Source organism: Stegodyphus dumicola, chromosome 1 (assembly GCF_044657685.1).
Source record: "Stegodyphus dumicola isolate Sdum_Otavi_A_Nest chromosome 1, ASM4465768v1".
Classification (NCBI taxonomy): Eukaryota; Metazoa; Arthropoda; class Arachnida; order Araneae; family Eresidae; genus Stegodyphus; species Stegodyphus dumicola.
This window is the reverse complement of record NC_140768.1, coordinates 224,363,233-224,388,815: the sequence shown is the minus strand read 5'-3', so window position 1 is coordinate 224,388,815 and position 25,583 is coordinate 224,363,233. Positions and strand designations below refer to the sequence as shown.

The window sequence follows — 25,583 nt, the reverse complement described above, 5'->3', positions numbered from 1 at the left end:
TACAAACTTTTATTTATTTCACGGGATATTATATTCAGTACACCTTGTAGAGACAGTAGGTATTTTTTGGAAGCCGGAGAGGTGAAAAATGAACAATCGCCTTCGCCGGGAATCGAACCACGGACCTCTGGATACCGGCCCAGTGTGCAGACCACCACACCACGAAGGTACGCCAAGAAGGTGGGAGAAATCTCTTATATACTCCTCCTTTTAAAGGGTGACTTTGGTTTTTAGGGTACCCAATTGCCAAATCCTGGGTGAGGAGAATCATCATCCAACACCCTTTTAGTTCGGGCGCCATCGTATAGACATTAGTTATTTTTTAGAAGCCGGAAAGATGAAAAATGAGCAATCGCCTTCTCCGGGAATCGAACCACGGACCTCTGGATACCGGCCCAGTGTGCAGACCACCTCACCACGAAGGCACGCCAAGAAGGTGGGAGCCTTCTTATAACCTCTTAATCAAGCTGTCCTTTTTTATTTTTTTCCCTTCTTTCTTTCTTTTTTCTTATTTTCTTCCATTATTTTTTCTTATTTCTATTTTTATTTTATTTATTTGTTTCTTCTTTCTTTAGAAGTAAACGTAATACATATTAAAAGAAAAACTTACAGCAGTTTAATGTTTGAGAGATTTTGATATAATTAACAGTTCTTTTGTTTAGCTTTCCAATAACCCAACATTAAATGTTTTTAATAATAAGCATGATGATTCTATATAGTTTGATCCAGTGAAATGAAACACAAAATCAGCACTTTGCGATTTTTTTAGAAAAATCAATGATATTCTTTTGAAATATAAATAAATTCTTGAAATATAAAAAATATATTTTATATTTAGCAACCATGTGTGTAACGAATGTTTGAAATATTTATGTTCAAAGTTGTTTCGTTGATATGCTATCTTCGTATGAATCGCAGAGACACTTAATGATAGTTCTTCTTTCAAAGACAGGCAACTGTAAAGGGTAAATGTTAACTGCAAAGAGAAAAAATAATGAAGTGTTGTTGCCAAAATTTTCACATTTATGATTAAACCAACTTCATCTTTTTTTATTTGATTAAAATCTAAATATACAATGCAGTACTGTTCTTTCAACTTTATGACACAAAAACTAATAAAGTGACTGTTTCTGACAAAAAAAGAATTGAAAATAAATTTATAACTCGAGTGTTCTGGGTCTCAATTACGGTAATTGCTCGAATGTACAAAGATCATAGAAGGAAAAGACTTTGTGCGAGTCTTAATGTCAGTTGTTCGTGCTACGACCTCTTTAAGTTCGGGAGAACCCTTTCGTTAATGATTCGTCAATTAGACGAACCAGTCTAGCGGATCGAAAGGGAAAAAGTTCATTAAATTTGAAGGTGTCCGAAACATCGTTCTTCTTTAGAGTACAAATTGTATTTCTGGACCGGAGTCACGAACGGGCTGCCAGGATGGTAGTATGAGATAAGGATATTAAAATAATCAACGGGAAATAAATTATTATTTATTCATGACTCTTGTTAACTTGTTGTATCTGTGAACAGCTCATATTTAGATAGTTTCCTGTATTTGATCAATTGAAATTCTAAGGGGATTCCCAATGAAATATCTTAAGATGCATGAGTGCAACCACTGGCGGTACAGAATTTGCTGTAAGGATATTTTGGAAAAAAATTGTCCTCAAAGGATGATCACACCGAAACTTTTTTCCGAAAAAGGATTTCGAATTCGAAGCAAACATGCATTCTGTTTGCCTAAGGGACGAATGCTTTTCACATAGGACATTTAAGAAGATTGATTCTTATTTGCTACGATTGTGCAGAAGATTACACAGTTCAGCTTAAGCGCCGAGAATGAATGCTATCTCTTTCGACCATGAACAGGCCTGAAAGCCAGTGATTAGGATACATTACGTCACAAAAAGGGCATCTGAAAAACACTTCTTACTAGAAGACTTACTGCAACCGGAGACCTTCACTAGATTTGTATTCGAGCTACATTTGTAAAACGTTTAGGGAAAGATTCAAGCCGATAAATAAAATTAAGTTGTTTATTGTTTAATCAGGAAAAGAATTTAAGGAGAAAGGTTTTGTAGGATGGCTGGGTAATTGGTTAAGGCAAAACCCAACAGAGCTATCTGCCTATTTCATGCAGTTCTGCAACTGTTAGCATGTCAATATTTTAGAGTAATTAATACACTTGTTCTAGAGAGGAATTATAGCACACTAAGCAAATTAAGTATCTCTAGAATAGGTCGATATACCTATCCTAAATTAAGTATCTCTGAGAAGATAGCTATAGCCAGCCCCTCCGCAGAAATACTTAATTTTCTTAATTACTCATTTTTGACATAATAGTAGCTCTTCTCGGACAATGCGCTCCTGTCCAAAAAATATTGGTTTGGATATGCGCAAAGCAAAGCAAAATTTCACTTGATTATCACAAATAGCCCAGAACTTCGACTGAGAAATTTTAAACAACATTTTCCAAAGATAACTAGCTTTTTATTATATTTTGTCTTTCTCTGAATAACTATGTTAAATAGAAACTGTAAATGGATTTTAAAATATTTCCGATTGCATAATCCTAGACTGTTAGCGTATAGATGGCCGCTGTACATAATAAACTGATATTTGCTTAAACAATTGTGTAAGTTATTTTTCTTTTCTGGACAGTTGTAGAAGCCTTTTGACAAAAATGAAAATTTTGGAATTTGTTATTAAATTTCCTTTGATTATAAATGCTTATGTTCGAATGAAAATTCCGGCATTTGTTCGAGTGAAAGGAATTGTAAGAAATATTTCTTGTCAGCAAGGCTGGCACCAGAGCCGTTAAACAACCCGTGAAGCCGTACCGGCGGGTGAATTTAGGGAAGACAACATTTTTAGAATTTGCAGAAAACGCTGAGCAGCAAAATGTAGGGATGGTCAGCGTTTTAAAATTTTGGTCTTTAAGAGATTTAACAAGATATTTATAACTTTTTGAGGTACCATACAGCAGAATTAAGACTTACAGAGATTGTACCGAACGGGAATGTGCCTGTCTGTCACTGGGTAATCACAAAGACGTTTCGTAAAGCGAGAGATTTAGAAGCGTTTGTAAGACTTAACTTTTTTAAAACTATTTGCTTTAAATTTGTATAAATGAGCTAAGTTTAAGGCTTACATGGAATTAGATCAGGGGGTTTATCTTGCAGCCTTGAGGGCGCTTATAATCCTGTAGTTAGAAAAATAAAATGAGATTTAAAAGTTAAGAAGTTGTCTAGGCTGTGAATGGACTACACTATTTAGTTTTTTTGGCGTGAAATCTGTACTTACGGACAGAACAAAAGATTATTTTTTCAAAACGTACTGTAAAATGGATTCAAAAAGAATTTTTTCGTAACGCCTGTACGTACTCAAATATGTATGTATCTCGCATAACTTAAAAAACGATTAAGTGTATGTATAACGTTGCAATTTTGTATATGGGACTGCTATAACATGTAGGTGTGCACCTCTTGTTTCTGTTGCAGTCGGCTGCACCAAACGTATATAAATATACGTATCTATATATATTCCCGCTCTGTTACCCAGCTCGGTGAGCTCAGTTTTTTATTCTTATAAATTGGTAAAGTGTGCATTTTTCTTTAAAAGTGGTTGAATTATGTTCTTCGTTTTTTTTTTTTTTTTTTTTTTCTCTCTCCTTTAGTTAATCTAGTTGTAGAATTATTGACAATTAAATGTGGCGCTAAGCCTAACGAGGCTACCATTTGTTTACATTTGAAACTCTTAGAAGAATAGTGAATTAAGTCAGTAGGTGCACCAACTTCAATGTTGCTTTACCAGTGGAATCAAAAGTTCACTTTCAGTTCCGCGCATGCAAATCTGGTTTATCTGCCCGTTGCCCGAATTGCTTGTTTTGACGTAGAAATTCTAATTTTAATAATAAAATTTTTTTATTGTAAATGTATTTGGCGTTCTAGGGTTTTCTGTATTTTACATTTCTTAATGAAGATATTTTGAGTTTCTTATATTCTTCTCTTGCCGCGAACTGAGAACTGAATTGATTGAATGAGAAATATATTTCCAATGAAATTCGGGGAAACAAGTTTAAATAAAGTACAGCAAATAATGTGTATAATTTAATAGGCCGTACAAGGAAGTCATGTATTGTCCACATCAGAATTTTTTAGTTTATTCTAGAAATGAGATCCTTAAGAGATTTTGCCTTTACTTTTCCACTTTTAAATGTCCAATAGTCGATTAATTTTTATAATTTTACAAAGTTTCTTACTTTATTTTTCATATATATAAAAAATTATTTCTTCTCTTGAACAAATATCACACCTAGTTAATTTATTTACTGTAAAGGACGGTCAGTCTTTGACGGGATTTAAATTTTTCCCATTTGACGGGAGTTAAATGTTTCACATTTTGTTCGAAGAATATAAGGAAATGAAAAGTTATTATCTTCTTAACCAAGGGCACATGGAGGGCAGTGCAGTGAATATTCAAAATCTCAAGCCAAAAGATGACCTATAAAAATAGTTCAATTACGAAGTATATCAATTTCCCCTCTAATAAGAGCACATTACTGAATAACCTCCTTGATGCATTTAGCTAACACATTAAACTATTTTTAAGATCCTGCTTCTTCTTTGAGGACAAAAAAATGAAGTGATAAAAAATGAAGTTCTGAGGAAAAAATTAATGACTTATTGAAAACTTAATTGCCATGCAAGAGTCAGGGGTAAAATTCATTGATCTGTGCGGAGTCGAAAAAAATATATATACATTCCTGCTTTTGTAAGCATCGGTGATTAATCGTGAAATAATTTAGCTTTTTTTCTCGTTCTGTATGTATCGTTAAATAAATTCTTAACTCAGTTAAGAATGAATGGATAAAGCCTGAATGAATAACAAAACGGCAAAATGAGATATTTATACAGAAACGTATCGATTTTTAACGTATTTTGAATTCCATTTTGTATGACAGAATTTATTTCTCTCGCATAGTCAAACTGTTAAAAATATTTGGATTGTTTTCTTTTAATGACCTACTTAGGTTCAAAATGTAGAATGTTGTTTCAACATTTACAGTCAATGTTTCAGACTTGTAGGTGTAAAATAAAATAAAATAAAATCCTAAATTAACTTTTTATTCTGTTCTCACAACTTTTAGACGATTTTGCTTTGTTATTAAAAAAAGTGTGCAAATATATTTTTGAAAGTCCAAATTATTCTCTGCTACGTAAAAGTTTTGTTTTCGTGCAAAATGGCGCTTCTAAGGAAGTTATTGATGTAAAGCTATGTTTGTGCTTTCTTCGAAGGAAATTATTCGTATGTAGTAATTAAAAAACGTTGTGAAAGCCACGGTTTATGGATGCAAAGCTACGATACGTAATATTATCAACAAGAAAGGAAAAAAAAATCATGCGGAAAAATTGTTCCAGATACATATCAAAAGGGAAAACGAAATGTTTATAATGGTGCTAAGATCTTTAAAGTTAAAAGGAAATCTACCAAGTCTAAGGACAGATTCAAAATTATTAAAATGCCTAGTGTCACCTGTAAACAGTATGGTTATTGATGAATTGAATCTTAAATGAGAAATAATAATGTGCATCGCCTTTCTCCATCACATATCATCGAACGCAGAGCGTGCTGCAGAATCCTTAATGAGAAACATTTATCCGCACAAAAATGGAGAAATGTACTATAGATGAATGTTGGGTGTGTTTAAATGACTGCAATAAAAATTTCCTATATTTTCAATTTCATATATATTTAATTAATGTGTCATCTGAAAAATTTATCATAGTCCGAATTCTTGCTTAAATTAGTTTGCCTAACTCTTGAAACCTGGAACAATGACACTTTCACATGTTTAAAAAAGTATTTATTTTTGAAATCTTTTTAAAATATCCTGCATGCATAAATTGACTGCTTCCAGAATTCAGAGGCTAATTCACACTGCAAGTCCCCTATTACCTTTTTTAACAGGACGATTTTACATTTACTTAACATCTGTGCCAAGTATTGACATTCACCTAACTGCATTGCAGTACCAAGTTCTCCTTCAAAACCTTCTGCTGATTTGGAATACCACAGCTTCCTGTTCGAAAGTTGCTATGTTTCAGCCTCTCTGTACATTCTTGAAACTGTGAGTCTGAAAATTTGGCATGAACTTTCATATTGAATCTAAAATATCTAAAAAAATGTCCCTATATCTAAAATGAGGAAAAAGGTACAACTTTATATAGCGGCTGAAGCATTCTTACAATGCTTGCAAAATTTTTTTATTTGTGTAGATTATGTTAAAAAAGAAAGCATGCACAATTTTGTTTACCTGTTGAATTGTTCTACATATTAGTTACTTTATTTAAAGAGAGGCAAAATAACTGGGAATATATCTTCATTTTCCTGGAAATTTAAGTACCTCATTTTCTTCATTTCATTGCAATCGATGATTAATTTCATTTTCATTAATAGATTTATAGACATTCATATAACTCTCCACTGCTGAGAAAAAGTAGATAATTTGATAATAATGTAACAGTAACAAAAGAACGATAACTGAGAAATAATTTGTGTACTGAAGGAATAAAATAATAAATGGGAAAGAATTAATATTAAATCATTAAATGGAAAAAAACATAGAAATAAAATAATCAACCGTCTGATAATAGATTACAGCAGATTATTAAGATTTCCTGCTACCGATTAACCACAGGAAATTAAATTATTACGATATGATCTGGCATACATAACCGAAAGCTATTGTTCTGTGTTTAGTAACTCCGAAAGCTTGTGATAATTTGCGATGTAACTTTCTCACCTATAAAACTTACTTAAATCTTCTATATAAATAATAATAATATATGCTTAAAGAAAAACATTTAATGTAACCCAAAAAAGGCTTTTTCTTTTTGTGTGTTCGTAATTTGTAGTATTTTGCCATCTGTATTCGTCGTTTTGTGTCATAATTTGTCGTATTTGTCGCATGGGATTTTTTCTCCCATTTCTATCTTTAATAAGTATTTTGGTAAAATCGTTTTCACTGATTCCACTATGTTTCCTTTTTGTAACATAAAAGTGAACTGAAAAATAATTATCCCTGGGCTGCAAGAAGTTAAAAGTCTGTTAGCAGAAAATAAAGAGGAAGAGGGAATAAAAAGTATCTTACAAATCGTGTTTAAATTATTAAAACCTTACCTCCGATATGTCCATTCTCATACCCAGGGTATTCGCCGTCCATCCGAGACTTCTTGAGAAGCATACTATGGTTTGCTCCATTATGGTTAATGCCGACCATCGTTGCTCGCTTTGGTGGCCTCCCGGGCCTACAAGAATAACAATAGAAACCTCTAAATGAAGTTCACTAATATATTGCAGCACACAAGTTAAAAACAAAATCATTAAATTTTTATTTAGATGTGTTTGTATTACATAGCTACTGTTCTGTGACACGTCTTCTGTGAGTGCTTGTGTAAGGATGAATGAGTCTATCGCATAATGCAGAGACGAACTATGGAACTATAGCTCAGAACTATGGACTCGGCTCACAGATTCTCCAAGACGTGTCGGTGTGTACTTTAAAGCGGCATTTTAAAAAAATTCGATTTGCATATTTTTTAAAAATTTAATATTGAAACGATTTTTGTATATTTATTCATATCTGTCTCCGTAGAATCGAATGCGTAGAATTTCAACTTTTGTATAATTTTTTGGATAGAACAGTTGTTTTCTAAATAAAATTTATTCCGATTCTGCGCCAAAATTTACCAATTTCTGGCAGTTTTTCGAATTTTTTTTAATCATTGCACATCGAAAATTTTTAAATATCAAAACCAAAACATCTATAATTTATCTTTCAATTTTCACAGATCAAAAATCTGAAAGCATTCCTTCTAAAACAGATAGGATTTTAATCTGCGTCAAAGTACCAGTAAGCAACAGGTGTTGGTAAGCACTCGGGTTAGAATGGTGTAAATTAAAATTTAAAAAAAATATTATGAAATTCAAACTATTAGGGTGATTTTACGCTTCGTATACATAAAATAACTTTATTAAAGCTGAATTTGCTTTTATCACAGTCGAATTAAGTGCTTTATTTATGAAACATATGCAACAAGTAGAAAATGATTTAAAAATTTATTAACGTCTGTTTACAGAAACGTTTTTATTCTTAATAAAATTAAAGCTATTACGTACTCTAAACAATTCCTGTTAAAATTGAGTTCAGGAAAAAACAATATGCTTTTTAACCAATTATATCAGAACAATAACTACCTTCATTATTTTCAAAGATTTTACCGATATTAACCCGAATAAATGGAATCAATAGATAATGAAAGTTACAAAGAAAAGAAACGAGTTATCTGCCTATATTTCTTGCGATAAATAGCTTTAGCAATAAAAATATGAGTCTAATATATTAAAATATTCTATTAGATGGATTTTTATCTAAATTCGAGCAAACTAGGTCGGAAGTTTAATAAAAATTTCTTCTTACGTTTGAAGCGAAAAATGTGCCTAAATATTGGAGAAGCAAAGATTAATTATGTGAAGCCCGAAACAAATATAAAACGTGAAATGTATCTGCACAAATGCGGCAAACATTCATTACGGTGCAAGTGAGTGTAATAAATATAATTAGTTTTGAAGTTGTTATAACAACGTAGTTATAGCTAGTTCTAGAGCAATTGTAATCTTTAAAGAGAAGAGATAGTTTGTTCTAACCATACAATTATAGAACCTGAAACTGGTGCATGGGAGTTGGAAGAACACAGCACGTTTTCCCACCTCATAAACTGAATTTTTATTCCGACACTCACGCACGCATCTATTTCGTTAATTAAGTTCCAGGCCTGCACTAATTACGTTTTTCTAATCAAGAGCACGATGGTGAACCCCGGGATTGCGTGAAAACGGAAACTTGGCGCACGCAAATAAAAGTTGGAAACTGGATCCCACTTGACACTGCGAGATGCAACAACAAGTGTCTGGGCGCATAACAACCCAACTATTTATTTTAGTAATTACTCGGGGAGGGATAAATAGCTCGCCAACTGATTAACTCGCCAAATCTGACAGCCGATTTTTAACGACCACTTCGCGTAACGCTATATCGCAGGTATTACACAGGCGAAAATTGCCTCACATGCCATCATTCATCAAGCCTCGCTGTATAACATGACGACTTTTTTGCTTCTATGCTGCATCCATACATGCAGTCTCCCCGAATCCGCTAACTGTCCCATAACTTTGTAAACGGAACCAACAAGTGCTCGCGAAGTGATATAATGAGCAAGACAACAAGGAGGTTTAATCGCCTGACGTGATTTAAGATGGCGAGTAGCGATCTCCAGCTCCAGAACATCAGGTCCTCTTCTCATGGATCCGTAACTGGAGACTCGGCAGCTGACGGGATTGTCTCCCTCATTACCAGGCAAACAAACTTTTGACGAATGATGCAACCTGCAGATAATAAGCCTCAACACCGAAGCTTAATAGTTTACAAGAAGAGCAAGCGCACTCGTTCCAACAACATTATTAACTTAATTTTGCTGTCAGGCTGTGCCGCCATTGTCTTTTGGTATCCCTCCTCCACTGCGCAGACTGATTGCAGCGAGTAGCAAATTTTATTGGCGTGCGGACGTGCGCGAGTGAATCTATGTATGCGGGGCGCGCGAAGGTATATAGTTCCTTGTTCTGCTGCACCTCGGCGGCATAAATCTTTCATAGAGGCATACAAATTGCATTTCAGAATTTGAGACTTGTTGCTTGGCGCGTGCCGGCGACTTTAATACAACGGCTGCAGCAGGACGCTGGGTCGGTAATTGGCAATATCTTTGTCAGTATAAAAGGGTTCGCCTCTTTCATATTTTTTCTCTCTTCTCAGCCATCTCATCTGCATAGTGGTAATTTCGTTTCCTCGCGGAATCGATTTCTTTTCGTTGAAATTGGCGTATAAAAGGAGATATACTGGCGTACTGCAGGTGTAGAATTTACCCTCCAAGGACTTTTCTGCAATTTCTTTTCCTTCTTTTATTTTTTCCAAGATTCTCAATCTAAAGTATGATGAAAAAAGTTTCGATATTTTCTTCTTCTTCTTCATCTTTCCGGCCTTGTTTGTTTATGACATCACTTAAAGGCTGGAGTCAATAGATGCATCCCGCCCCCTCACACATAGATTGCCTCGAAAACAATAGGCTTAACGTTTTTCAGTATTATCTCCCTGTTTTTGCATTTCATATTTTCATCTTGTAGCTCGGTAAAACCACTTTTCTTTTAATATTTTTTTCTTTCGTGGGGTAGAACACTGTTACTTCACTTTTCGATTTTGCGGATCAGCCGTTCTGCCTACGAGTGAAAAAGAGGATTTCACCGAGATTTGCTCTGAGCATTTTAAGATATGCGAAAACTAGTGCTCGTTTCTTTCTTCAGCAGTGAGATAATTTTATCGACATGTCTTCCTCAAAAATTTCAATCCCTCTCTGATAAATTGAATCACTCTATCTGAAATCCATAGAAATGAATTTTAAAGGAAAACGAGGTATAGATGCAACTATACAAACATCTCCCTTCTTTAGCAATAGATAAAAACAGTTTTATCAATATAGCATTTTATCATTATGACTATACTTCGTGCCGTTATGATTGGTTTGTAATTCACACAAACGTTTTCGTTAGAGAAGAGCAGAAAAATAGTAGGGATAAAAGAATGTAAAGGAAGTTTTGATGATATCCTTCACTATTTCGATTGCCTTGCAAGGAGTTGTCTTGCAAGTCTCGTGTTCTTTCGTAGCACAGGCGAGAACTGTAAGGTTTTATCACTATATTTTTTAAAGTATTGCAGAGATAAGGGTGTAAAAGACCCTTTTATTTAGCTCAAATAAAAGTTAACAGAAAGCACACTTCGTGCTTAGAAAAATAGCGAGTATTAATCCTCCAAGCTGCAAGGTCGTATATATACGGCCTAGAATATTTTTTATATCTGTAAGAACGTATATATACGTGCATATTAAAATATGTCAAAGAAATCAAGGCAACATATCAAAAGTGCACAAATCCGGATATGTAATACCAGGAGAGTTTTTACATTAAAATTTAAAAAAATAATTTGTTCTCATAGTAGTTTTGGAAAATTTGTGCTTTCTTAGCGAAAACTCTGGCCTCTCAGAGGGAATGCATTGAATCAAAAGTAATGAATTTGACTTAATTAAGTAAATGTAAGATAGACCAACGGTTACACAGATAGGGAAACGCGCAAGTTGGCCCTGATCTAAAGTCGGCGTGACAAGCATAAATGGTGAAAATAATAACGCAAAGCCACAGAATATAGCTCTCAAGGAAATCAAATTAGCAACGTGGCCTTCAGCAGGCGGAACAGACTCTAATTCTACCCTCTAAAACCTTCCTTTAAATACTATATCCTTTCTACCTCATTTGGATGCACGCGAACTAAAAATTTACCTTCTGGTAGGAAAATGGGAAGAGTGGAAGACAGTAAAGCAAATTAACATAAAATAACTATTTAGTAAAATTAAACGAATCCTTATAAGGTACCTACGGATTGTTTTAAGTAATCATTAAATATGGTTATAATTTCATTGAATCTTCTACTCATATGAGTCTTTGAATGTTGCTATTGTCCCCAGGTTGGTTCTTGGAAAAAGGACTAGTTACAGAGATTTTCTCTAAGTGTAATGTGAAAATCAACTAGTATCCATCAAAAAGCATATTTTCCATTGAACAAATAGCCTTCACGTGCGTTGCCGTAATTAGTTTAGCATGCTCTGGTGTAATCTATCCAATCAGGACCTGAAAGAAATAGGCTCTGTACGTTGCATGCAGCAAAAACCATGACAGCATCTCTGAAACTTACGTATTCTACGAAGTAAAGTGACTTGAGATACAGCTTTGGACGTCTAATAGCTTAGCTCGCTCTGTATTGCGAAGCATTTGTTAGCACTGTCATCACATATACGGAAAGAATCAAAGGTTCTATATTTATTTACTTAATGTGTTGTATTAGTATTATTCAATGAGGAATAATTTACTTTTGGTTCATTTATCGAACGAGTAGTAATAATAAAAAGTAACAGAAACACAAATAAATCCTTTAATGAAAATATTTGTGCAATTTTTTAGCGCAGTTTGGCTGAAAAAAGCGAATTCTTGATTCTAAAAATAGTATTAAACTCCACAAATGGGTTTTCTGCGAGTTGAATACAATTCGACGTCATGCCGTCAATTGGGAAATAAGAACCGTACGATTTGAGCAAAAGTAATCTTCACGCGCAGCGGGGATAAAAGTTGTGTTATAGCAGTGCATAGGGTACTACGTTACCTAAAAGCAAAAATCCATTTATATTGTTAGAACTGCATTAATACGCTTTTTAAGTGCCAATGCGGTAATTCTGTATGAACGACTTTAAAAATGAAATAGCTTGAAGCAAAAATCTACAGAAATCCTCCTACACCACAGAACTTTAAACTGAAAGCAGTGAACGCCAAATAAAAAAAGAAAAAGAAAGAGAAGAAAATTGAACATGGATATCCCATTTTATTTCTCTGTGTGAAATCGTTTTAGTAGAACTCAACTAAAAGTCTCAGACTATTTACAGGACGGATCAATAGAAATTAATTCAATCCAAAACTGAATAATATTTCTTTAGTTTCGTAATAAATGCATGTTTAACTGTATAAAATCACGGTAATTGCGAAACTGCTTCAAAATAATCTCATTTTTACTGAATTCTATGCATATATGTGCAGCTCTGTAGCATGCATTCCTTATTCATTTAGAAAAATTTCAATCGTTTATTTTAATGTGCTATTAATTTACGCATAAATATTAAATAAGCGTCAGTTATTGAGACCAGAAAAACATGCAGTTAAAAGAGAATAGTATTCATTAAATACAAAAAAATTACGTTAAAACAAAACGGTATTGTTAATGTATAAACAGTTCGGTTAAAAGAAAGACCGCAGTTGTGTTAAAAAATTTCTTTTTCAAACGAAAAACGTAAAAAAATTAATGTTATTTCTATGAAAAAATATTACTTTACTAAAAATAATCTTCAAAGTGATAAATTAATTGTAAATTCTTTTAGACACGATTAAAACATGTAAAATAAAAAAAAAAAAATTCCAAGTAATGGGTCAATGTGAATAATAGAGCTGAAATAATTTTTAGAAATAAAATAGGGCTAGTATCTTACTTGACATGCACTAACTTTAAACGAAAACAGAAAGTGAGAAACATTTTGTGAGTTTGATTATTCGGCCTTTTTTTTTTTTTTTTTTTTTTCCTTCAAAAGGCCTTAATTGATTGCGTATAAACCTTTAAAGTTCAAAGGGAACTTAAGTTAAAGCCTCGCAATTGCTAACATTATAAGTTTTTATTTATTATAATATATTGTAAATATATTATAATAAATAAACTATGGTTTATTTACATCTAAACTGAAATTAATTATTTTCATATCAATAGATTTTAACATACTTACTAAATAGAGCAGTTTAGTAGTAAGGAGTTATAACTTGAGTTATACAGCTTATACATGTATGTCTTACAAATCTTACAAATATGCTGTTACCGTAATTCGAATTCTTATCATTTATTGATGCCTTTATTAGGCAAATTTTCAAAAAAAAGTTTAAAGTTTGGACAAAAAATTTAACTTAACTGTTACACTCTTCACTAGGGTGTTTTTTTTTTTTTTTTTTTTTTTTTTTTAACACGAACAATGAGCAATGTCCTCACCGGGACTCGAATCTGGACCTCTCGAATACTCGCCGAGTGTGCTAACCATTACACCACGAAAGTATGCTGGAAGGATGGAGAAAAATAACCTTATATACGCACCGTTTTAAAAGGCGGATGAGGGTTAGGGAACCCAATCGCCAATTTCGGGTGGTAATGTAGGATGACGTCATTCAAAATTCGATAACTCTATGTACCGTTGTTTTATCACAATGCGAGAAATAGACATACATTTATGCAGATTTTTAATTATTTAATTTCTTCAAATATAATGCAAGACTCTAGACATTTGGTGGCAACAGTTTGAAAAGTGAAACCGACATTTATAGTGATTCAATGCAAAATCTCAAACGCAAACAGGGACAAGGCCCCTTTGGACTAATAATCTTGGAAACATTTTAACAATTAACTTTTATTTATCATCAACAATAAATTATTTAATTAAACTGGTAATTTATGAAAAATAATTATTTCAAAAGAATTAATAATAGAAACCAAGACGCACACGTTTTTAGCAACGCTCGTATGTGAAAACCGGTACATCTTTTGATCGAGGAGATAGTACGGTATTTTGAAGTTTATACTACGGATTTATAGTTAAATAATCATATTATGCCCGAAAGACTTTCAAATAGGTCAGCCTTTAAAAAAATTGTAAAATTTTTATCATATTAGGAAAATTTTTATAATAAAAATAGTTTACTGCATCATTTAACTGTAAAATTTAATTGAGGTAAGCATCAATGGGTATGAAATTCAGTAAATTAATCAATAAACTGTCCTTTCTTCCACGTTTCATATGCAAATCGCGAAACAAAGAAACTCCCCAGAAGAAGAGAGAAAATAAGATTTTCACATTCCCTGCCGCGGAAGTCTTTTTCTTCCGATGCCGAATTCCTTTCGACTGGATCCCGCTCGCCTTTTCCGCAATCGTCGTCGACCAGCGAGACAGACGGAGAAATTCTCTCTGCCCAATTCCTATTCCCAGTGACATTTGGAGAATGCCGACTGAATGCCGAGGCGCCCTCTACCGAGGATGAATGTTGGAAGGATGTGGAAGAGCGGCTCAAATGGAGCATCACTTCTCTTTTCTCTCACTCGCTCTCTCATCATTCATTCTTCTCCATTTCCACTCTAATTCAATAGTCGCTATTCAACAGGTGTTTGAATGCAACTCGTGGCTCTTTCTTGCTCTTATTGTTCTACTGTAGGCAAGGGACCGTCAACAAAATGCAGAAATGCTTTCACTGATACAGATTTTTCTCAACCCTTCGTGAAAGCACACGGCGGTTCGAAGCATAAGAGAGCTATCTCACTTGCATCTCTTCAGATGAATAACTGTTTCAAACAAATTTTCTACCACCCTAATCACTGAAAGAAAGGCGCATGATTTTTTCCCCCGCTTGCTACAGAAAATTGTAGAATGCATTTCTCAGGCCCCACGAGCGGCCGATTGGATAAGACGGCTGAACGAGTTCGACCTGGGTTCGATCTCAGGTGAATGAAGTAGCTACATGGTTGGTTTTCGTGATTTTCTCTTGTGTAGCTCACTGCCTTAGAGTGGCAGAGGGGTAAAATCCCTGAGCACTGGTAGTTCGACCTGGATTCGATTTTAATTGAATGGGCTGGCTGCATGGGAAACATAGAGGTTTTTTTCATGTGTTACATGGATACGAACCATTTTCGCTTAGAAAGTCTTCTACGAATGTATCCCTCCCCTTAAGCAGATAATATGTAGTGTGCTGATATAATTAAAGAAATTAATAACACAATGTGTAACGTAAAAAAGTCAGTTTCTTTTTAAAAGTTCTCCATGAAGGCTTCCCTACCCTTAGGCAGATAATGAACGTGTGCTTTGCCATATTAAAACATCCTATCCTATCCTATGTACTTTTCAATCACTCCGCTGCCAACATTCGACAGTTTGGGTAAATTCTGTGATTATAATGGAATACAAGTTTCCCCTTTATGCCATAGCCTAAAAATGGTCCGTTGTGATTGGTTGCTTTATATCATGTGACGAAGGGGGGAAAAATGCGCTAAGCAGTTATTTTTCTTAAATGTTTTTAATGGGTGATATTGCTGTGGCCAAACTTTTTTGTTTCTGTTACTTCAGGTACCTGAAATAATATGAAATAAATATGTAGAAATACTTTGAAATAATGAATTTCTTTTAATTTTTGTATAAAGGGCACGAAACGTTATATATTTTAAATCTTTTTTAAATTTTGCATTTTTGAAGATAGTAAGTGATTCTGCAAAAGAAAAAATATAGTTATGGGCTTTCTGAATCGATAAAGCTCACAAAATGCTACTTAAAAACATAGAACAGTAGTATATTACAAGAATTTCAAATATCAAAGAGAAAAAAGATAATGCTGCTGAAGTGAACAGAGAATACATATTTTTTCTCTTTTCTGGTATAGGACAACAAGTTTTAAACAAATTTTGCTAGAAAAATAGTATATGTGTCAATTTACTTCCAGCGACAAATATGGTAATTCAGAGAGAAAACATACTTTAGTCATCAGATTATTCTGATTGTAGTATACTTTTCTGCATGTAACAAATATTATGTAGGTTATTACTTATTTCATTAAAAGTACGAAATAGGCGTATTGAAGAGCCCGGTTTCGAATTCCGGAAAAGGCATGGATGTTTGTAAATGTAAAGGGTCTGTGCAGCATGGGGCACCCTAAACATGCGGCAAGCCGAAAGTCCTCTCAAGGGGTTGTGGTAGGTCAAGAGGGGGTAAGAAACTCTCAGTTCCGTCCTCCTGGGGTGCTCTCTCTCTCTTAGAATTAAGGGCAAAACTGAGCTAAAGCCGGGTTGTCACCTATATGGCTGATGTTTAAAGCTCTTGCCAACGACAAGCGCATTTGACGCCTTGCCACGATGAATGACGTGGGCTTGTGCTGACCATTGTCAGACAAGTAAGATTGGTAATAACAACAACAGAAAGAAATAGAGTGATACACTTTAAAAACCTTTTATTGGCAATACTTGCTTTGAAAACATAACTCTTTTATGAGAGATGAAAGCAAACAATGAGCAATTAACAATTCTGGCTAATAGATTTTTTTAAGTATTTATTTAATGCACTTTGTCCTATAACATAAGAAATCCCAGTTTTTTCTGGTCTTGAATTCAAAATATACTAAAATAATTCTACATTATTAAAATAATTCTGTGAAGTGTTATTAGTTAAAAATGGAACTTTTATATAATGGAAGAATGTTTTAAAAAGAGGTACTTATTACGTGCTAATTTATCTTTCGTGCAATATCGGTTTTGATGAAACGAATCAAATATATGAAATGTTACATATGATACAAACAACAGCCTTCAAAATTTAAGAACTAGAGAAAAATAACGACTAAAAAAGATTACCGTTTTAATAAGAACAAAAGAACATCTAGCTAGTTAACTTAAATCAGGTTGTTCTTCCTAAAACTATTTTATGCATGTTTAAAAATAAAGCATGATCTATAGATGGAAACACTGCTCAATAAAAAAAATTTGTGCTTATTATAAAAACTGGAATAATAGAAAATGAATAAATGTAGGGTATTAAATTATATTCAGTATTCTTCTTTTTGTTCTTGAAGACAAAATTTAACAAATTAGATTTTCATAAAGCTTTATCTGTACTTCTGATTGTCTGAAATGAACATATAAAATTGATTGGAATTTTATAGTAAACTCCTGGCGTCAATTAAACAATATAATTCCTTATGAAATCTCGAAACTGATTATAAATATTGACTTTTATGAGAGCATGAAATGTTTATCGTATAAGATCATATTAAATTTCATGATGTGGCTGATGGTAAAGTTAACAACAGCTGCAGATAAACAATGAAGCATGATTCCAGGGAATATTTGTAGAAACATTTTACCAGATGACACTGCTTCCTCTAATTCAGCTCAACGTCACACTGCAATAAAAGATACACGGAATGGGTCATCTGGATGCCGACCGAACCTTTACAACCGTCGTAAAACACATTCGCAAGTTCTTTTAATAAAAACGGCACTTTCGACGAACTAAGGGAATGTATAAAGATAAAATGAGGGAGCATAAAAGAGATTGAAGCTCATAATTACTTCGCGAAAATTTTCTAAAAAATTCTGCACATGGAGTACATAAGAGATAGTGTTTAAAATTATCATTCATTAATTATAATGCCATAAATTATTATTAATTGTAACATCAACAAGAGCAATGATTATTAACTTTAAAAGTCAATTATTATTATTATGAATCTCCATACTTTTAAATAAGCAGGTTACTGCAAACAATCTGTTACATATCTGAAAATTTGCCTAATAAATGCGTTAATTACAGAACGTTTGTTTAATGGGATGGCAACACTTCGCGGAGTTGGCAATCTGCCAAGCTTCATGATAACTAGTTAATGGTAATGCAGAATTATTTACTAGTTTCCTCAAATAATTATGAGTGGACAAAGATTAAGGAAACGCATAACATAGCGTCAAACAGAAAAGAAAATTTTAGGTTGTATAGACGTTTCTATGTGTGAAGAGCAATGTGTAAGAATAGCACACATTACTCTTCGCGCATTACAGACTTTTTAGCAATGTGTTGTCACAACTGCTCTTGTTGTGTTCGTAGCAATGTGTTATTACAGGAGTCGTGTTCTTTTTTTTCTTCTTTTTTCAATGACATATTGTGAACAGTTACAGTGTAACACAGTCCATTAATCTATATAAGGCCAAACGTGGTGGTATCCTTAGTATGGAGGCACCCAGTAGGTGGGCCACTATCGCCTCCTATAAAGGGACGGGCAGTTACAACCATGCCTTCTCAGGGATTTGAACCCAGGCCCTTTGGAATCGCAGTCAGGCTTCCCTAACCCCTATACCGTCTGGACGGCGCAGTCGTGTTCTTAGATTTTTTATTTAACAAAATAGAGCCCCAAAACGGAAGGGCAGTGTTGTTGCAAGTGCTTAGTAATTGGTAGTGTGGTTGATTAGTATTTCTATAATCCTTTTAAAGAACTACATTTCTTCCATTCTCATTCGTCATTTGAAGATCAAGTTAAAATATCAGAATTCCTCACTTAAAATATCAAAACTCCGCACGAGAGGAAGTGCGATATTAGCTTAATTTATTTTACATTTCGTTATTTAATAGTATAGCATATAATGTACAAAACGTTTCATTACTTTTTTATATAATATAGGTAAAGTTTTACTGGCGTAGCTGTCAGATTTTATTCTAGTTAGCCACTTATTATAAGTCGAACCTTTACTATAACTTCTTTCCGCAGTATTCTCTAGAATGCAAGTTAGTTGCTGTGTATTTAAGCCGAGAGTTTACATGTTTAGCGTTATAAATTCTTGCACCTTCGCCTTACTGTTACTTTCTATAACTAGTTCTGCTAAAGTTTTATCCCAGCTTTAGCATCTTGCTAGTCGACGTTTAAAATAACGCGCAGTTAACTTTGTTGAGCCAATTTAAGTGTATGTGTGTGTAGTCTCAGGTTACGTTTCTACTCTGGAATTTAACTAATATTACGTTGATTTAAATGCGCTAAGATAGCGGAGTAGTCTGTTGTACAAGCGATGCCCTTATGTTTGTTATAAGTTAAATAAAAAAAAAAAAAGTTTTAACCTTGAGGGTCTGTAGGGCACTGATACAAACTTTTAGATACAACACAGTTTTTCAATTAAATATACCCATAATTATATGCTACAGGAAAATAACATATTATACGGATCTCGTTATTACTCGCACATACAGAGGCACTTCTTGTCGAAAATATGATATGAAATCTTCATGAACTTGGTCTGAATTTACTTTTCTGAAAGTTAACCCTATTGCCCGTCTGCGAACTAAGACAATGTCGACCTATCCTTGGAAGAGAAAAAATATCTAAATCCAATGCACAGAAGCAGATATATTCGTTAATACCCAATCTCAAGGATTCTCCCTTTTCTAAGAGGAGATTACATTCAATTCCCTTCTCTTCTTTGCAGCGTTATTATGTATGTGATCGCAATACTCTCGACAACCACGATAAATGAATTTTCGCGAATTGAAAAGAGTCAGGGTTTGCCTTCAGTCACGGCTTCATCATCCGAGCACGAAATGTCTGAAATCCGGACGCGAAAGATTGATTTCGAATTTTTAATTGTCTAGATTAAAGGCAAATCTCTCTCGCGCACCCTGTTTCTCTCTGCGACAGAATAACTCAAAGATTATGTTTTAAAATTTTCTCTGCAACGATTCTTAAATCTGGAGGTGCGAAATGGAACTGGAGACAAGTTAAACACAAAGGGGGATTTGAAGATTATTTGGTTGAGGGGGGAGGAAGAAGAGACAGGAGGACTGTTGCTCGAGACTTTGACGGAGTCATAAATCATGTCTGACGTGAGCGAGAAATTTCTAGAATAAATGAAGCGACAGAAAGTGAATAAATGTAAAAATTTGTGGCTTTAATTTTGAGACATGTTTCTCATTGCACATTTAATAACCCCGCCTTGAATCAAAATCGGCATTAGAAAGCCACGAAATTCAAAACATTATGGAAAGACAAAATGTGCAGTTAGGTTTACTGTAAGGAATAAGGATACAGGATTAAAAAAAATCAACAAATATAGATATACCTTATGAAGTAGTTTTGCGATATATAGTTTAGTTAAAATTTCCCTTGAAACGAATTAATAGAAAATATTACTCCAATGAATAAAAATTATGTATTTTTGATTAATTTTAATCCTTATTATCTGCTGTTTTCAAGAAGTAACATCAAATTTCATAGTGTAGGTTCTTTTAACAGTACATTATTGCTCATTGGATATCTGTGCGCGTTTGTCTGTTCGTTTGTTTGTAGCATCATCTCCTCCGGATTGGCGGGGAGTTGAGTTTCGAGAAAGCTCCCTCGGGTTCCAGAAAAAAAAAAAAAAAAAAAAAAAAAAAAGTCATTTCGACCATTCTTAACTTCGTACGACTTCACGATCAGCCGAGATATTAATTAAAAAATCTGAGAACGCCAATTTTTGCACTCCTTTTTCCGAGTGGCAATAGTCACGCGTGTTTTAGATAAAAATGCTTTATTTCGAAAAGTGTTGGCACTGCTCGCTTTCAAATTGTTGAGCTTCTTAATCAAAAATTGTAAGTTTTATAAAATATGAAATAAAATTAGCATTGCAAAATATTAAGCATGTTATTATATATAGTCATATTCCGACGTTGAAGAAACCCCGCGATTGCAGGTGACGTCATTGTATGCCGAAAATGTTTCGTTAATGTCAGCATTTTAAATAAGTAGGCTGCTGTTGGAAACTTTTCGGTTTCAGATTAGGATAATTAATACGATATGTTAATTATTTGATTGATATTGAAAAAACATTGTTACATTGCATTAATCTATTGACTTCAGGTCTCAAAGTTTTTGTTTCCTGGTTTGACAAGGTAAAATTATTTACGACTTAATTGTTGCATGGAAAGCATGAACTGATTTTATTCATACTGAAATTTTTTTATGCATTTTCTTTTCAAGTGTACATAGAACTTATAATTTTTTTATGGAATCACGAGGCCCGTTTATTCGTTCATCACATTTTCTGTTTTTGATAGTGATGTTTGTTATGAAATTTACTTAAAATTATGTATTTTAAAAATATTTTTCTGTTTTTCGTTTCAAATATGAAATATCTCCACAAATTTTATATATTCTTTTTTAAAATCTTACTCGAAACTCTTTTAGACATTAGAAAAATGAAACTAAACCCTCAAAAGAGCCATAACTTAAACATTTCCCACATTATGACAGAATTTTAAATCATTGTATTCTCTTTACAGGTGTACATAGAACGTCTAAATTTTACTTTGCCACAGCTTGGTCATCTGGCGGGCTTGGCCGCTGATGTTTAATATAATCTGAGCACTTGAAAAAATCATAAATCGGGAATTTGAGAAAAAACTATGAAAGTTTGCATTGATGATTATCGTAATTCAGTATGTTTCTCTAAGAACAGAATTTCCGTAAAAAAACCTGCAGTGGAAAATATTGTTTCCGTACAATATATCTCCGAAAAGTTTGATTTATAATATGCCTTTGAATTGTTACCCTATAATATGTTCTGTAATAGCTTCGAGCATGTTTTTATTAGGATAATAATTTTTTCATTGAATGGCACCAACTTCTTAATCAAATTACATGAACACCCCCCCATCTCAAAAAAGTGTGAAAATACTTTTATAGCAACCAAAAAAAAAAAAAATACGTTTTCAAATTAGCAATATAAAATAGTTATTGAATCTAAGTTTTGTAACTACCAAATGTAATTCTTCTAAAACAAAAAGCAATATTACACTTCAAATTGTGTTTGTCGTTGCATTTCACCCACTTAAATATCATTTTACGCAGTACAAATCAGTTTACCCAGGCAAGAATAATTCCGAATTATATTGTTATTCTCTTAAGGTTACTCATCGAGCTTTAGAAAACGAATAACAAGGCAAGAGATTCAACACTAAAAAGTGAAACTTCAGTAGTTAAACTTTATATGGATGAAAATGCTATAAATAACACAAACTTTAAGTTATACACAAACTTTAAGTTTTAGTTATTAGTTCGACCGTCTCAAGCGCAACCCTGGTTGGCATTCTGCAAAAACACATAGACTCGTTTAAAAGGGGCGGTATTACTTGCTGCGACGTGAAAGGACTTCTCTTCTCAGGAAAGAGCTATGTTGGAGGGAAAGAAAGTCCTCATCCTTCCACCCTATTTTGAGAATAATTCGGTTCGAATGGCGCATGCGTGTTTGCGCTCATGGTCGCGGATGAAGCGGTCGAACTATATCTTTTCACTTATCACAATGATGTACTTATGTTATTAGTATTACCAGTCTCACTTGTCTGATAATAATCAGCACAAGCCCACCACTTTTATCGTGGCAAGGAGTCAAATTCACCTGTCGTTGGCAAGAGCCTTGAACACCATATAGGTGAGAGCCCGACTTTAGCTCAGTTCTGCCCCCAATTTTGAGGAGAGCAACCCTAGGAGGACGAAACCGAGGATTTCTCACTCCTCTTTCCCTACCGCAGACCCCTCGAGACGACTTTTGGCTCACCGCATATTTAGAGTATCCCCCCCATGTCGCACAGACACTATACATTTATAAACATCTATGCTTTCTTCGAGATTCGAAGCCCGGTCCTTCGGTACTGCAGTCAGAATCACTAACCACTATTCTGGTTGGACAGCATGATGCACTTAACAACAGCATTACAATATTTACATAGGAAATAGTATTACCAACAGATATAATTTTTATTTTATCACAGATCCATCTTCCGTAAGGTTAGTTCTATAAATAACATAATTTTATGAGAAAATGTCAAATTACATGACCACATCTGAAAAACATTTAATTATCTTTTGCTAATACATGGAAATGCTATTTATTTACAACTTCACACCTCTGCAATATCATTTACGATGATAATTCTATTTTTTTTCCGTGGATGTCAGGCGTAAAGAATATAGAAAAATTAGCTGGAATAATATTAGGCATAAAATAAATGGTATATAAAAGCCTTTTAAATTATAGAGACAATTAAAAGTAAAAAACGTATTTTTTCATACCTCTATTTTTAGTATCTATTCTTAGTTTTACGGGATTAAAAAAAATAGTGGGAAAGGTAATCATGATGGATTTTAAATCAAAATTTTTGAAGAAAAATTTAGTCATGATGAGTCATTTTTATAGTAGCGTTCTGTGAAATTCTGTTAATTTTCTAATACAATTTCTACCTAAGTTCCCCACATCTTTATTTTTAGTGCCATACGACCAAACATGAATGTTAAAAAACTGTACCTTTTTTTGTGCCTTTAATTAAAGCTGCGCAACTTTAAGCAGTAATACATATTATTTCTACTGCAGTTTGTTTGTTAAATTGGCGTAATAGGTATTGCGCTATTGTTTTGGTAATATATTACCATTTTCTTAGCTGTACCATTTTCGGGATATTCTCCTAAATCAAAGTAACTAACTAAGCATTTGCATCTGCGTCCACTATAGAGGTACAAATCCTCTCTTATCTCTTCAAAATATAATTTCGTGGTGTTTTATACAGTATGATGAGGATAATACAATCCCTTCTTAAATTAATATCTGCTCAATTATAACGCTTGCGCGAGAAAAACTCTGTCTTGAATAATTAGGGAGCAAATTAATGAATCAAATCCATATTTATAATGCGGTTTGTTTCTCGAATATCCCTCTAGTAAGTATGGTAGATGGAACTGACAAAGGGATAAGAGAAAATCCGAATCCGGCTTTATGTCTTACTATCCATTCCCACAACTCTTTCCACTCCAAACCTGAGAATCGAATTAATCAAGGCATCGACGATCCCTTTCCCATCCCCTCCATTGCCACCAGCATCTTTTCTACCTCTGCAGATTAACACGTGCGAAACCATTTTGCAAAACTTGTTAATTAATTTGTCTTTTCGGTGAACGCTCTTCCATTGTTAACCGAATTTCACAATGTTTGTGGCGATATTGCTTAGCGTTGCAAGGTTTAAGCCCCGGTTTGAAAAGGACGGCGAAAATTTTCCCTGCGCTGGAACACTTATGGTCTTCGGCAAATAAAAGTTCCATTATCCTCCACCTGCCTAGATGTTGTGGATGGAATCTTTCCCCTTCATTTTGAAGTCTACTTTCCCACACCCGCGAAATGTTGTCGTGCGAAAGAGGGTTAGATATGAGAGCTGCCAGAATCCTTTGCTTGAGATCTGGCTTTTTGATCCTACAAAGGTTCTCGTAGCAGACGAAGGACTTGCAGGAATGATATATACTTTCCACCTTCTGGTAATTTTCTCAAGGCATCTGCTGAAATAAGTTGAGGTAATCAGCGAATTTAATAGCAATGATTGGATAAAAGACGAAAATAATTTTAAAGCACTACTGTTTGGTAAGTAGCTTGGTGGAAGTCTGCCGGTCCTGGTATACTTTACAGTTAACTGCAAACTGCCTTCTGTAGCTGGGAAGTATTTAAAACATCTTCATATCGTTGGCAGTGGTGGATCGATTTAAAATACTCGAATATAATTAGTACTATGTTCGAAATAATGTCGTAGCTGAGTAAATTTGAAAGTGGTAACATAGCAGAACTCTACGGTAAGGTTGCGTTAAGTCATACCTTCTAAGAAAAAAAATATGTATAAATCTCAGGATCTATTAGAAAATAAAAATTATGCGTGGTAATATTATCTTGTACTGTCATTGTTGATGTTTATTAGAATAAAATTCCATGCAGTCTCCTGGGTAAAATTAATAAAACTGATGAACACGAACTTAATACGACTTATAAAACCAGTATACTAAGTTGTACCTTATATAGCTTAAGCATATTATTACCTTATTAATCGATTCTTAAACTCAGTAATTTTTCCCAGAAATATTTTATATGCTGCCATTACCATATGCAATTCTCAACTATGCTTTCAAATACCAGTTTGAAAATCCAATGGAGTTTACACAAAATATTCAAAAACGTTTGTTTTAAACTTACTAATTATTAAAGCTATAAATTATTTATGCATATGTTTTGAGTAAACTTCTATTTCTTTTATTACTTATTGCATGGCCCTCACCTCAGTAGCTAGAACACTTAAAGTGTAGTGTTCGATAGAAACCTAAAAAATTTCTGTTTAAAATGTGACAAAATAAAAAACTGAAATGTTACATTTTTATTAACTTAATAATTTAACAAATGGTTTACGTAGATTAAAATCGGGCTAAAACTGGTGCCAATAAATTGATTTTAGAAAGAAATACGCAATGCCCATATTTATTTTATAAAT

At 33.7% G+C, this 25,583-nt stretch overlaps 1 protein-coding gene across 5 annotated transcripts in view; it reads right to left on the bottom strand.

Moving 5' to 3' along the window:
* LOC118185347 (dachshund homolog 1-like) overlaps window positions 1-25,583 on the bottom strand; it is a 429,013-nt gene that overhangs the window by 190,640 nt on the left and 212,790 nt on the right. For all 5 annotated transcript variants that reach the window (XM_085826065.1, XM_085826060.1, XM_085826069.1 and 2 more), the window contains exon 2: window positions 7,180-7,307. In XM_085826065.1, the coding sequence (XP_085682191.1) occupies window positions 7,180-7,307 (128 nt within the window). The remainder of the gene's footprint in view (window positions 1-7,179; window positions 7,308-25,583) is intronic.